Below are 15520 nucleotides of genomic sequence, written 5' to 3'. Positions count from 1 at the left end.
GAGATAAAATGCAGGGCAGATATAATAATATATCTTACTATTTTTAAACAGGAGATTTAAATAATCAAATAATAATAATAATAATAATAATAATAATAATAATAATAATAATGATAAGACATTATTTTCCTATTATTGTCATGGATTCCACCTCAGCACCAGGTACTTCAGCTCTCACACGAATTCTAACCAGTCGCACCTGTCATCACTTGATTACCTCCCCTACAAATACTCACCAGCCACACTCACCTGTTGTCCGGTCTTGTCAATCTCCACATGAGAACGCTCATGCCTGACTCCTACTTACCTGCTTGCTCACCTTCTTCCTGCTGCACACTTCCCTGGACGAAGTTCCCCATCTGTGTGCTCCATCATAACCTGCAAAAGAGAGAAAGATCCGTGAGCTAAGTCTGATTGTCTGCAACCTGTCTCACTTCCCTGACTGTTTGCTGTTTATTCAATCCTCTACCTGTTTAATAAAGTTCCTGCTCAACGATACCTGTGTTCCTTCTCCTGTTTATCTGTGACAGAAGACCAGACCATAACTGAAAGACTACAGTATTCCCTTCAGTTTGAGATGCAACCACAACGCAGAAAATGATATCCGTTCATACCTTCCAAAGACTCCATCTCCGTTAATTCCATCACCATTGAAAGCTTGGATGTATCCATCACAGTTTGTTTTCCAGAGGACAATGGGGAGTTCCAGGATGTTTTCATCAAGCAGCTGGCCACTAAACTTCCAACTCATCGCAATCGAGCTGGTACCTAAAGCCACCTTGCCCAAAGGAAAAATCTATCCTCTGTCGATCCCGGAGCAAAAGGTCATGGATGAATACATCAAATAAGCCCTGGAACAAGGATTATTTCAACCACCTACCTCTCCTGCCGCTTTGAGCTGCTTCTTTTACATGGCCAAAAAGAATGGAGGCTTGCGGCCATGCATTGACTACAGGGCTCTCAATGATCAATCATCAAGTACCGCTATACTCAACCCCGGAACAACTGAGAGGCGCCCGCATCTTTTCCAAGCTGGACCTGCACAGTGCCAATAATCTTATCCAAATTAGGAAAGATGATGGATGGAAGACCGCCTTCTTAACACCGTCAGGCCACTATGAGTTTCGAATTATGCCGTACAGGCTGGCTAACTCACCGTCTGTGTTCCAGGCTTTCATGGATGAGTTGTTCCGAGACATGCTCCAGCAATTCATTATCATCTACATCAATGATATTCTAATGTACTCTCGGAATCTGGCTGAACACCGCAGACACGTTGCGCAGGTCCTTTAACGACTCAGGGAGTACCATCTTTACCTGAAATTGGAAAAGTATGAATTCCATCATCCCTCCATCCAATTCCTTGGTTACATCATTGATGGATCAAACGTTCAGATGGACCAGGGGAAAGTCACTGCCGTTAAGGACTGGCCACAACCCAACACCGTTGAAGAATTTCAAAGCTTCCTAGGATTTGGCCTTATCTATCGAAAGTTTGTAGCCAATTTTAGTCAAATCGCTGCACCATAAACCACACTTCTCCGAAAACAGCCCAAGTCTCTATACTGGAATCCAGCGGCCACCAGCGCTTTCCAACAGCTGAAGAATGCCTTTTGTACCGCTCCCATCCTTAAACATCCTGATCCTGACTTCCCCTTTCGCTACAGCCACCTGAGGGCTGCAAGTATGTACCATCAACTTTACGTGTTACCCTCATGGACTCGTCTCCGGGATCAGGGCATCCAGGTTACCAGCAAACACTCTCGCTCTGACCCAGAACGCATAACGATTGGTCAGAGACTGTTCCACATGCGCTGTTTCCAGAACCCCAAGACACCTTCCAGAAGGCAAGCTGGAACAATTTCCGATTCCCAATAGACACTGGTCTCACCTTGGCATTGTCACTGACTTACTCCTTCTAACACCAACACCTGCATCCTGGTTGTAGTTGACCGTTTCTTTAAGGCCTGTAAGCTCATCCCATTTAAGGGTTTACCATCCGCTCTGGAGACTGCAGAGGCATTATTTCACCATGTGTTTCGTAACTATGGACTGCCAGAAGACATCGTGTCGGTTAGTTGGTCACAGTTTACTTCATGTGTGTGGAAAGCCTTCTTCCATCTTCTTGGTGTGTCGGTAAGCTTGTCTTCAGGATATCACCCTCAAACAAATGGCCGAACGGAGCGCATGATCCAGGAAATCGGATATTACCTTTGGTCATACTGCCACGACCACCAACACAGCTGAAAACTGTTTCCTACCATGGGCCAAATATGCACAGAAATCCCTTCGTCAGCTTACTCCCTTCCAGTGTATACTCGGCTATCAACTGCCCGTTTCCCAGGTCAGGTGAGCCATCAGACATTCCAGCTGTGAACTACTGGTTCCAGGAGAGCGAGAGGGTGTGGGACTCAACTCACATCTACCTTCAGAGGGCAGCACGGACACATGCGTAAGAGCCAGGCCGATGCAAGAGCAGCAGCGACACCCATGTACCATCCAGGGCAGAAGGTCTGGCTCTCTACCAGGGACATCTGTCTCTGGTTGTCTTCCAGCAAGCTGTCCCCGATTCATTGGACCATTCACCGGCAAATCAATGATGTCACGTATCATTTAAACCTACCTTCTGAATATAAGATTTCTCCTACCTAGGGCTGGACCCGAATATTCGAATATTCGTTCGGTGGGTTGGTATTCGATTTGAAAATTTGACATTCGAATATTCGTTTTTTTTTTTGCACACCTGGGATCCCCCGCGAAACGGTTCTCATTCGCGCTTGAATAAGGCCGGCGACACACTGGCTGTGTGGCGTGAGCGTCTCTGCTGTGTGGCGTGTCCGTTTTTATTTCGGCTCCCATGTTAACAGGTTGGAGTTTGCACACTGCCTGCGTGAGACACGTGTCTCAGGCCCGGCTCGAGCCGCGCGGAAAACACGTGCATGCTAGAAATAGAACAGACGCCTGTTCCAGCAACGGGAGTGTTCTCTAGCTAGAGCGCAGAACAGTGGAGTTTGTATGGACTGAAGTGCATGCCTGAGCTTGTGTTTTGGGTTAAGCTGCGTTGCTTTGACATTGTGGAAAATAATTTCACTTAATTTCGTTTTTCTTTATTTAAATTTCATTTTTTCTTTATTTAAATTTCGTTTTTCTTTATTTAAATTTCGTTTTTCTTTATTTAAATCTACCCTTTACTGTGTCAGTAATTTGTTAGTCAGAAAATTATTAGACTACCTTAAGTATTGCTTAAGTTAACAGCCCTGTGTGTGTGCGTTTTATATCACTAGTGCAGTGTCCATTCTCGGAGCATAACGGTGCGTGTCCACTACAGCGGCAAAACTCCGCTCAGTGCCGCTGGCAACGCTGTAACGTCTCCGCTTTGGGGTGTGTCTGTTGCGAGTGTGTTTAATCTAAGTTTTTTTCAACACACGGACAGTATAATCATCAGCGATGCACGCGATTACATTTAGAAATAGACAAGCTTTGTTTCCAAATGCACCAAGCAAAGATATCCTTTCAGTTTTATAAACTTTTATAAACCCAGCCAATATAATCACAATGAACATATCCAAAATAAAATCTTTAACATATATATAACAACTAGGGGTGGGAGAAAAAATCGATTCTTAGATGCATCGCGATGCGGACGTGGACGATTCTGAATCGATTCACAAATGTCAAAAAATCGATTCTCTAAAAATGTTTTTTTTTTTTTTTTCCTAATAACGTAATATTGACGGAACGGAAAAGGCGGAACTCTAAGCGGACGTGCAGTGCGCGTGCAGTCTGTGGCGCGCACATAACAGACGCATGATGGCTGAGCGCCAAATTCGAACGGCACCCTCTTCGTTAAAAGCTAGCGTATGGAAAATTGGCAATTTCATTGTTACCTATTTAGTATTTTTTGTATGAAAGCTGCTTTCAGTAGCCTATTTAGTTTTCACATCAATATACTGTAAACCGATCTGTTATACTGCCCTGCAATATGTGCAATGCAAGTCACAAAAAGTTACATTTTGACTGTGCTCTCTGCAGATGTTCATTCACTTTTTTTGTATAAGCTGTTTTTGATTGTGGTTTACAGCAAACATTTCAAGTCATAACTCTTTATTATTTAGTTGTGAATAAGAGAGGCTTTGTATGTTACTAATTATTCAGAATATGCACAAGTCCACAAGCATTATGTTTGTATGAGAACTGCTGGTACATAATTCTATATTTTTGAACAAAAACTGTTTGTGATTTTGCTACAGCAAAATGTTTTTTTGTCTGAAGGATTATATTGCTCATTGGAAATAACAAGAGGATGTTGGTTAGAAGTCTATTATTAAATTCTAGAGATTCAGAATATGCTGAAGTTTGTATTAATTTACTACAAGTACGCTGCTAGTACAGGCACACATTTATTTTCCTGTTGGTTCTTTGCAATGTTCAAATCACTTCCATTTGTTTTATTAATAAAATTAATATAGGAAGATGGAAGTAAGTTCGTTATGGGTCATCATAAATACTTTCCTTTAAAAGTACCAAGTAAAAAAAAAAAATCGTTCATAATCGATAATCGTTACCCTCTGAATCGTAATCGAATCGAATCGTGAGGTGCCTAGAGATTCCCACCCCTAATAACAACTGCAAAGCGTCTAATTTGTAAACAAAATGATTTACGCACTAAATCCAGCATAAATTCCGGCACAATTTGCATATTTTTAAACTCTCAAAACAGACGTCACATCCCGAACCTCACAGCAATTGGCTGCCGACCGCGTTTTTCGCTTGATATTTGCATAAAGTCGAGAACTGCCCAACCTTTTGACACTCTCGGTCGCTCTCAACGCTTTCTCCGGTCCGCTGTCAATCCCAAAATGCAAGCTACTTCCATAGGAATGAATTGAAAATGCTCGCTCCGCTCCGCTCGCACCGTGCCAGTGGACACGCACCGTTAAGCCCTGCCAGCGTGAGGTGCGCCGCTTCCCGCTCGCGCTGGTCTGTAGTTTACTGTTTATTAATTCTGAATGTGTCGCGTGTCGCGTCTCGCGTGTCCATCTATATTGCACATGCGAATGCAAATGCGACACTGTACTCCCTTATGAAGTCGATTGGATGAACGGTTCTCGAAATAATCAAAATGCAAACGGACATACAGACACATAGAGATTCCTGCCTTTATTAGAGAGAAGAATATGTTCAGCCCCCTCTCTCCGAATATTCGATGTTCATTACTACCGAAGCTTCGAAGCTCAAAAAATGGTATTTGGACCAGCCCTACTCCTACCTTCCATGTGTCACTTCTTAAACCTCACATGCATCTCTTCTCCCTTCCTACACATGGCCTAGTGCTGATGAAATACCTCCTCCTCCCATAGAAGCAGACGACAACCACATTTACACCGTCCACTCCATTCAGGATTCCCACATGGGTCCCACATGGGTCCCACATGATGATATACTGGATCCTACTCTTTCACCAAATTGGACACTGCCCATCCAGAACACCCAGCACCTCGGGGCAGGGGCCGTCCTCGCCGCCGTGCCTGGTTATCAGGAGCTGCCCGTGGAGGGGGGGTTCTGTCATGGATCCCACCAACATGTCCTCAGCACCAGGTCCTTCTGCTCCAATCACCCAAATTCTAACCAGTCACACAAGTCACCACTTGATTACCTCCTCTATACATACTCACCAGCCACACTCCCTCACTCCCGTCTAGTCGATCTCCACTTGAGAACACTTATGCCTGACTCCTGACTCCTACTTACCTTCTTGCTCACCTTCTTCCAGCTACATGCTTCCCTGAACGAAGTTCCCCAACTCATCCGTGCGCTTCATCATCAACCTGCAAAAGAGAGAAAGATCCATGAGTTAAGTGTGACTATCTGCAACCTGTCTCCAAATTACTCCTGATTGTCTGCTGTTCATTCGATCTTCTACCCATTTAATAAAGTTCCTGCTCAGAATCTGAATCAGAATCAGAAAGAGCTTTATTGCCAAGTGTGCTTGCACCCACAAGGAATTTTTCTTGGTACTGAAGCTTCCAGTGCACATATACAAATACAAATAAAACAAGAAACATAGTATTACAAATTCTAAGAATAAAATATATAAAAAATAAATAAAAATAGTATAAAAGTAAAAAAGTAGGGTCACAGTTGGGTTTAGTCCGAATAAACATTTACAGATTATGAACATATTTACAGTAGTTTGAGTAGTATGAATAATATAAATATAAATATCACCTGAGTTAGAGAATATTACACTAGACAGTGGGAGTCTAGCGCATGTTACAGATTATGAACATATTTACAGTATTTGAGTAGTATGAATAATATAGATATAAATATCACCTGAGTTAGAGAATATTGCACTAGACAGTGGGAGTATTGCACTTACAGGCATATGCCTTGGGGGGCATGTTAAGTGTTCAGAAGGGAAATGGCCTGTGGAAAGAAACTGTTCCTGTGCCTGGATGTTCTTGTGGCCAGTGATCTGTGTCGCCGTCCTGAAGGTAACAGTTCAAACAGGAGGTGACCAGGGTGAGTGGAGTCTGTGATGATTTTACCTGCTCTCTTCCTCACTCTGGAAGAGTACAGGTCCTGGAGGGTTGGCAGGGGGGCACCAATAATCCTCTCTGCAGTCCGGACTGTCCATTGTAGTCTCCTGATATCCAATTTGGTAGCTAAACCAAACCAGACAGTGATGGAAGTGCTTAAAACAGACTCAATGACAGCTGAGTAGAACTGGATCAGCAGCTCCTGTGGCAGGTTGAACTTCCTCAGCTGGCGAAGGAAGTACAGTCTCTGCTGAGCCTTTTTCACAATGGAGTCAATGTGATTTGCCCACTTCAGGTCCTGAGAGATGGTAGAGCCCAGGAACCTGAATGTCTCCACTGCTTCCACAGTGCTGTTCATGATGGTGAGAGGGGGGAGTGCTGGGGTGTTTCTCCTGAAGTCCACGATCACCTCCACTGTTTTGAGCGCGTTCAGCTCAAGGTTGTTATAACTGCACCAGACAGCCAGCTGTTCAACCCCCAGTCTGTAAGCAGACTCGTCACCATTTTGGATGAGACCAAGGACGCACCCTTGGGGGGCACCAGTGCTGATGGTGAGGGTCCGTGATGTGAGTTTCCCCAGTCTCACTAGCTGCTGCCGGTCCGTCAGGAAGCTGGAGATCCACTGGCAGATTGAGGATGGCATGGAGAGCTGAGTCAGTTTGGCTGTGAGAAGATCAGGGATGATGGTATTGAAGGCCGAACTGAAGTCCACAAATAAGATCCGTGCATAAGTCCCAGGTCTGTCAAGATGTTGCAGGATATAGTGCAGTCCCATGTTGACTGCATCATCCACAGATGTATGCTCCTACAGATGCTCTGTAAGCAAAAAAAGGGATCCAGCAGGGGTCCAGTGATGTCCTTCAGATAGGCCAATACCAGTCTTTCAAATGACTTCATGACCACAGACGTGAGAGCGACAGGTCTGTAGTCATTAAGTCCAGTGATTTTAGTTTTTTTGGGAACCGGAATGATAGTGGAGCGTTTGAAGCAGCAGGGAACTTCACACTGCTCCAATGATCTGTTGAAGATCTGCGTGAAGACTGGGGCCAGTTGGTCAGCACAGGCTTTTAGACAAAGCCTGGGCCTGAAGCTTTCCTAGTCTTCTGTTTTTTGAAGACTCGGCTCACGTCCTCCACACAGACCTTAAGCTCATTAAGGTCATCACGATACCTGTGTTCCTTCTCCTGTTTAACTGTGACAATTATTAAATGAAATATGAATTTATTCTTATCATTTCAAGCATATGACATTTTATTTACAGCAGACAATCATGTGACTGAGCAGGTGATCAGACCGTTTCCAGGTTCATAGGATCACAAAACTCACTCCTTTTTGCAACCCCTCGCTGACACTATCTATTCTATTATGTAATATTTAAAACATTATGGTTTGATTGACATTCACGCACTGACTATTAAGCTACAGTTTGTATACTAATTGTGTGAAATACAGTATTTACATGCAAACAGCATCATATTTAGATTTCTGAAAACATGAGGTATCATTAAGCAAGAAAGTTTGGATCTTTGTGGTGTGGCATGTTTGGAATGATAATGTTGTGCACGTGACTGTGGAAAGGAGGACAGTGTAGGCCCTGGAGAGAGAAATACAAGAGAAGAGAGAATGAGACGAAGAGAGAACGAGAGAAGGCTACCCCTGAGACGCTGGATGAGCCCAAATCTGTTTACAAAAGCCAGCCAGAACACAGAAGCCCAATAAGGCAAGAAGAACTGGCTTTAGCGCACTTATTGACACTAACATTCCTTTAGAAGTCATTTTACTTTTTACTCATTTTAATTTTAAAAAAGACTGAGGAAATGAGGGGTCACCTTATTCAAATTATTCAGATATGCAGTGCTGACAGGGTCAGTGATCAACTAAAACATGCCATATGCTCTCTAAATTCACTTTAACAGCATACCATCAACCAGGCCTGTAAATGGCTAAGGACAAAAACAAAGGAAAACAGTTTTTTCCCTCAGTCAATATGACAATACAATAATAATAAATAGTAGTAGTAATAGTATCATCATCATCATTTAAATACTATTGAAGTGTAAAATAATTAATAAAATAAATTAAAAATGAGTATTTAATAATAATACTAATTTATTTTACAGAAGAATAGTAAAATTACAAACGCTTGTCGAGTGTTAATTTTGGATAATTTAAATTAACCGTAATGCACACTTGTGCAAGTGTACAGTACATCATGGTAGAATTTGCTGTTTTATCTTTGACCGGATTGAATCATTACAGTAAGTACGTTTTTTGCATTACAGTCAAATGAATTTTCAAAGGTGAATGTACTTTCATTGTTATTTTCACAATAACAACAAATTAATTTATTTTAGTTTAACTAAATATTTCTTGAATTACCTTTTTAATAATTTAATTCCAGGCTTTCATCTTGTGCGCAAAATTAACAGATGGTTTATTACAGAGCCCCTAAACGGACCTTTGCAAAAAAAAATTGTTTTTTTTTTTTTTTACAGACTTTCGGATGGACTATACAGTGCAGATGAGAAACTTTTTTCCGTGCACATGAGAAACTTTTCATGTGTGCACAGGAAATGTAATGTGTGCTTACGAGTTATAATTTCCTGTTTATATATACTATATAAACTATATAATATTTCCCTTATGCGCCACAGCCAATTTACTATGAAGTAAACGAGAGTTGTGCATGAATTAAAAAAATATTTGTTTTCAAAATTTGCCTTTCGTTAGGGCAGTATATCTCTATCACAGCCTTATGTCCGCTTTAACGCATCCTTTATGATGGCCGAGAAACTGCGCCGTGAAACAGGCTGATGGCGCAATATGGCTGTGTGCATTATCCTATTTGCCAGGTTCAATGGTCCATAAAAAAGACTGTGTAACGAATGTCCGCTGAAGGCAAGTTAAAGTGAGAACCCATATGCAGTTTATTTCAAATAAAACATGAACAAAATACAAAATAAACAAAGACCTGCTTTTTATTTTATTTTCAATAATATGCTATATGCATTTTAATATTTAATGCATTTTAAAATAAACTTCTAAATGTCTGGTCAGTATGTAACAGAAGACTCCATTTAAAATTATGGTGCTTCTAATTAAGTGATCTAAAGCAGTTGCAAATGTTGTACAAAATACACATAGCCTACTCATCTTTGCACCAATAAAATTACACTTTAAAAAATTGTTTTACTACCAAATTACATGTAATATCTAATTAATTTAAGTTACAGTGGAATGTTTTCCTCGCTATAACGCGATTTTGGGGCACGCGATTTCCCGAACCTAATGCATGATGGGATACGCTTAGCCTCGAATGCCGCTCCAATGTGGTATTTAAGATAGTGTACGTTTAGTGTAGCCTAGAAATCTAGACGCACCCTAGCGGCAGCAAAATTTATTTTGCAGCCAGGGTAGTCTAGCAACTCTCCGTTGACTTTCGGAGCTGTAAAAACCTAAATTGGGTCAGGCCAATCACGTCGTGTATAGAGTAGGCGGGGCGGGCTTAACATAATGACGACAGAGTTGCGACGGTTCCCTGCTACTTGAAAACAAAGAATGGCTGCTGCTGTTATGATGCAGAGGCAGGAAGCAGGAAGCAGGATCCAAATGCAGCAGTGTTTTATTAAATAAACTTGAATGAAGACCAAGACTCCGGGACAGAACAGACAACATGCAACATAACATCAAGAACTCACAAAGACTGAACTAGACACAGGGCTTAAATACAAAGGCAAACAAGCTAAACAAGATAACAAGAGGGCGTGGCTAATCAGAGACACCTGGGAAGACTAATCAACATAACGGGAGACAGCTAAACATGAAAAGAGAGGGGAACACATGACAGACAAGAACAAGACACAAACCCACACCGTGACTAGGGTTGCAAAGGGGCGGAAAATTTCCGGAAAGTTTCCGGTAAATTTCCATGGGAAGTTAAGCTGGGGAATTTTGGAAATATTCATTACCACGGCAACCGCTTGCGCGTCCACTCTGAAAGTAACTGTACACATAAGAGACGGATAGATACATTATTTAAGGTTATTTCTATTCGTTAGAATACTGATATATGAACTTGTTGTCAAGTAAGCCCCGTTGCGAGCATGTGCGTCTTTCTAAACTTTCAGTGTGCTGCACTGCTGTAGTTGACTTCTGCGCCTTCCCCCCCGAAAATATCACATTAATTTTGAAAACGAAGGCTAATTCCTTTTGTGGATCCTCTTGGTCATTCTTCATGTTTCTTTGACAAATATCAGTGTCTCAGTCTCGCGCACGCTGCACGTGAGTTAACCACGCCTACTTATTTACATGTCGCGGTATACACGTAATAAAAAAATCTGTTACGGTTGACATTTTCTTCCGCGGTAACGATACCGTCATACCGCCCAGCCCTACTTATGTGGTAAATAAAGTTATGCTAGCTTATTTAGCATCTAACTTATCAGCTTGCTATCTACTAGATGAATACATTTGTATGTGATATTTGCAATTTAAACATTTAATACATTTACATTTACATTTACATTTAGTCATTTAGCAGACGCTTTTATCCAAAGCGACTTACAAATTAGGACTAGATTAAGCGAGTCGTCATGAAGAGGCAAAAACAAAAACAACGCAAGAAGTGCTCAAGATACGAAGTTCAGGCATTATTCAGAGTAGTATAAGCCCGATAAGTGAGGTTTTAGAGGAAAGGGGAGGGTTTTTTTTTTTTTTTTTTTTTTTTTTTAATGCAGTTAAGTGCTCACGGAAGAGATGGGTTTTCAGCTGTCTTTTGAAGGTTGTCAGGGATTCTGCATTCCGGATGAGGGTGGGGAGAGCGTTCCACCAGCATGGAACTGTGAATGAGAATGTTCTGGAAAGAGATTTTGTGGCTCTCTGTGATGGAACCACGAGGCGTCGCTCGTTGACCGATCGTAGGCTTCTGGTAGGGATGTAGGCTTGTAGTAGTGAGTGAAAGTAGGAGGGAGCTGAGCCTGTGGTAGATCTGTAAGCGAGCGTCAATGCCTTGAACTTGATGCGAGCAGCGAGAGGTAGCCAGTGCAGAGAGATGAACAGAGGAGTGACGTGGGCCCTCTTGGGCTCGTTGAAGACAAGACGAGCTGCAGCATTCTGGATCATCTGTAGAGGTTTGGTTGCACATGCTGGAAGTCCGGCCAGAAGAGCATTGCAGTAGTCAAGCCTAGAAATGACCAGGGCCTGGACGTGAAGTTGTGTTGCATGCTCAGTTAGGAAAGGCCTGATCTTCCTGATGTTGTGCAGTGCAAACCTGCATGATCGAGCTGTCTTTGAAATGTGATCTGTGAAGGTCAGCTGGTCATCAAGCGTTACTCCAAGATTTCTGACCGACCTTGATGGGGTGATTGATGATGATTCTAGCTGGATAGTGAAGTTGTGCTGTAGAGACGGATTGGCGGGGAGGACGAGAAGCTCAGTCTTTGCCAGGTTGAGCTGCAGGTGATGCTCCTTCATCCATGTGGAGATGTCCGCCAGACAGCTTGAGACCCGTGCAGCTACTGTGGGATCATCTGGTTGAAATGAGAGGAAGAGCTGTGTGTCATCAGCATAGCAGTGGTAGGAGAAACCGTGTGCCTGTATGATGTATAAAAATATTTCCCCATAATATCATCAAAACTTACTTAACTTTGTTTAGTCCACAGGCTCAAATGTGTGCCTTCAATAGTCTTGTGCTTTGGGCTTCTGTACATGTGATGGAGGCATGCACAGTGCCAGTAGGGGGTGTGGTCTCAATAGCCATTCATTAAGCAGTGTGCTATGGTGTGATTGAGGAATGGCATGGATATTCAAGTGTATTTGAATGGCATCTGTTTGTTTTAGTCAAGATTATGCTAAAATATACTTTCCTCAACTATATTTAAGTTCCCTATGAAGAGCCAACCCTCAACTTTGAAAATTCCCAGTTTATTCCCGTTTATTCCCATAAATTCCTGTTAATTCCCTTAAATTCCCATTAATTCCCATGGAAAGTTTCCATCTTTGAAAATTCCCAGAATTTTGCAACCCTAACCGTGACATAGCCCCCCCCCCATGGGCGGCTCCTGACGCCCATTAAAACAACAAAAAGAGGGCCAGGCCCGCACTGGGAACCGGGATCAGGATATAGGCATGGCAGGCCTGGGCCGTGGAGCGTGGGCGACCAGGGTGGAGCAGGACGTGCCGGCGACCAGGAAGCTCTGGGCTGGACGGGACCAGCGGCGAAGAGGGCTTTGAGCTGGGCAGAACCAGTGGCGAAGAGAGCTTTGGCTCTGGCTCGGGGGCCATGACACTCACAGACTCTGGCTCGACGGGCATGACGCTCTCAGTCTCAGGCTCGGCGGGCATGACGCTCTCAGTCTCAGGCTCAGGCTCAGCTGGACTGGCGTGAAGTGCAGGCTCGGCTGGACTGGCGTGAAGCTCTGGCTCGGCTGGACTGACGTGAAGCTCTGGCTCGGCAGGACTGACGTGAACAGTCTCTGGATCGGCAGACGTGACGTGAACAGTCTCTGGATCGGCAGACGTGACGTGAACAGTCTCTGGATCGGCAGACGTGACGTGAACAGTCTCTGGATCGGCAGACGTGCCGTGATGCGTAGGCTCGGCAGGACGAAACCCTGGAACGATGGCCCTCTTGGCAGCACGTGCAGACATAAGCGGGGGATCGGCCATGCTGGAAACCGGTCCTGTACGTCCATAGACCGATCCAGTGGCTGGCTTGATGGTTGGCAAGACGTGACGATTCCCAGGCCGGGCGGGCGAGACGTGAACTGACTCTGGCTGGGCAGATGGGACGTGGAGCTGTGAAGACTCTGGACTGGACGCGACCAGCGGTGAGGGCTCTGGGGGTACTGTGAGCTTGCAGGGTGTTTCATCAGCCAAGCCCACAGTAAAGGCCGAACCGCTCAAGGAGAGGGCCAGGTCGACATACCCTTCTAGGGTCCAGCCGGTATAGTCCTCCGGCATCAATTGAGCAACGTCATCATCCAGCCCGCTCCAAAACAGGTCCATTAGCTGGGTGTCATCTAACGCTCCCAGATGACAGCGAGACAAAAAGTCCCTCGCATACCTCTCAATAGGCTGGCCATCTTGGAACATCGAAGAAAGAAATTTCCTCAGGGCCTGGTTGCTAACAACTGCTGGATTCATTTTGTGGTGAGTTCTTCTGTTATGTTGCAGAGGCAGGAAGCAGGATCCAAATGCAGCAGTGTTTTATTAAATAAACTTGAATAAAGACCAAGACTCCGGGACAGAACAGACAACATGCAACGTAACAACATCAAGAACTCACAAAGACTGAACTAGACACAGGGCTTAAATACAAAGACAAACAAGCTAAACAAGATAACAAGGGGGTGTGGCTAATCAGAGACAACTGGGAAGACTAATCAACATAACGGGAGACAGCTAAACATGAAAAGAGAGGGGAACACATGACAGACAAGAACAAGACACAAACCCACACCGTGACAGCTGCTGCTGGCAAACAGTCTTTCGAATCAGCTTTGGCCGCGACTCTGGAGGACTTGGAGTTAAGTTTTTCTTAGAGAAAAGAGCAAAGAACGGCACTTAAGTCATTCTTAAAAAAGGAAGATGTGTTCGTAGTTTTGCCGGCCAATTCAAAAGTTGAATCTATCAACTAAAGTTAGCTCCGCTGTTGGGAAAACGCTCTGGTTGGTTGAAGCGCTGTCCTATTGCGTGCCGAGTGAATTTGAAAGACAGCCGTTTATCCCGCCCCTCGGATTGAGCCGTGTCTATGGTGAGTTGTTAGGTGAAGATGTTAGGTCTGGCTTGCCAGGCTACGTTTAGTGTGTATTCAGGGCACTACGCTTTGGAATTTTTTAAACATGGGACAGTCTTGCGCACTTACTTCCTGTCGCGTGCACACGCTCTCAAGTGGCCAAGACCACAATTGTGGGTATTGGAAAGGCACTATGAGTGTGTGTATCATGAATGCAATCTGGACTACTACATTCGCCATGATGTCATTATCATGTGACCTACCAGCGTCAGCTGCATCACTTTACTGCCATTCATAAATCCTCTCTTATGGCCTCATGGGATAGTGAAGTGTACATCACAGCACACTTCAGAATCTCGCAGGAAGAAGTAGCTCATCCGATACTTTTGCCTACTCTTTTATGAGTACTGTGAATTTAGACATATTTTTGTTTTTCGCCTACTATATAGTAGTGGTGGGCAGATCGAGGCTTTGTGGAACACTGAGTCAGATTGTTTCGAAGCCTCGACACAATATTTATAACTGTTTCAGTGTAAATGCAACAAAAAGCTGAGCCAAACATACATAAAAAAATCCCCTTTTACAAATCTATTGCATTTTTTATTTAAAGTAAAATCGTTCAAATGCAATTATCTAATCAAGTGTCTATATGTTCTTTTATCAATTGTCAGGGTTTGTTTTGTTTGTTCTATAAATGGCTCAGCTAAACAGGCCAATATGAGACTATTAACTTATTCATTTTAATTATATTAATGTTATATTAATGTCTAATTAAAAAGTCTATAAATGTATAAAATTGATCAGAGATCAGGTAAAACCCACTGTTCATTGGTTCTCAGTGATTCCTCACCGCCCCCAGCGGTGAACCATTGAAATTTCGAAGTGTTTCAAAACGTTTCAAAACAGTTAAGACGTAATGAAGCCTCGTTTACTGAAATCACCTGACTCTGGCAGTTTGATACACACTCCGCACCATTGATTTGAAACAAAAGATTCGTAAAGTTTTCGAAGCTTCATGAAGCTGTCTTTTGAAACTGCCATCACTACTATATAGTAGGGAAGTATGCGATTTCGGATGTAGCCAAAGACTAATGACTTAACAAGACACATCTGAAAGCAATGAACAATGAACTAATGAGAACGTGACACATAGACAAGGGAACCAAGAGACTAGGGAAGAATATAGCCGTTTCTCCATACCAAGTACGCAAAGTTCGGACTTGAGTCCTTGGTAGTTCGGACT

At 43.3% G+C, this 15520-nt stretch overlaps 2 protein-coding genes across 3 annotated transcripts in view; both read right to left on the bottom strand.

The window, feature by feature from the left end:
- Positions 1-15520, bottom strand: part of veph1 (ventricular zone expressed PH domain-containing 1) — a 135401-nt gene that overhangs the window by 82921 nt on the left and 36960 nt on the right. The window lies entirely within an intron of this gene.
- LOC307160459 (uncharacterized protein) lies at positions 9034-14002 on the bottom strand. The gene is made up of 2 exons (XM_079874592.1): positions 12577-14002; positions 9034-10419 (listed from the first exon to the last, which is right to left on the bottom strand). The coding sequence occupies exon 1, from the start codon at positions 13683-13685 to the stop codon at positions 12612-12614; it is 1074 nt and encodes a 357-aa protein (XP_079730718.1). The 5' UTR covers positions 13686-14002; the 3' UTR covers positions 9034-10419; positions 12577-12611.

Source organism: Squalius cephalus (assembly GCF_949319135.1).
Source record: "Squalius cephalus genome assembly, chromosome: 6".
In the NCBI taxonomy this organism is placed as follows: Eukaryota; Metazoa; Chordata; class Actinopteri; order Cypriniformes; family Leuciscidae; genus Squalius; species Squalius cephalus.
The sequence above is the reverse complement of the archived record's forward strand: the minus strand, read 5'-3'. Positions and strand labels throughout refer to the sequence as shown.

Excerpts from the sequence above, each read along its gene's own strand:
- LOC307160459 (XM_079874592.1), bottom strand. The coding sequence starts at position 13,685 with ATGAATCCAGCAGTTGTTAGCAACCAGGCCCTGAGGAAATTTCTTTCT.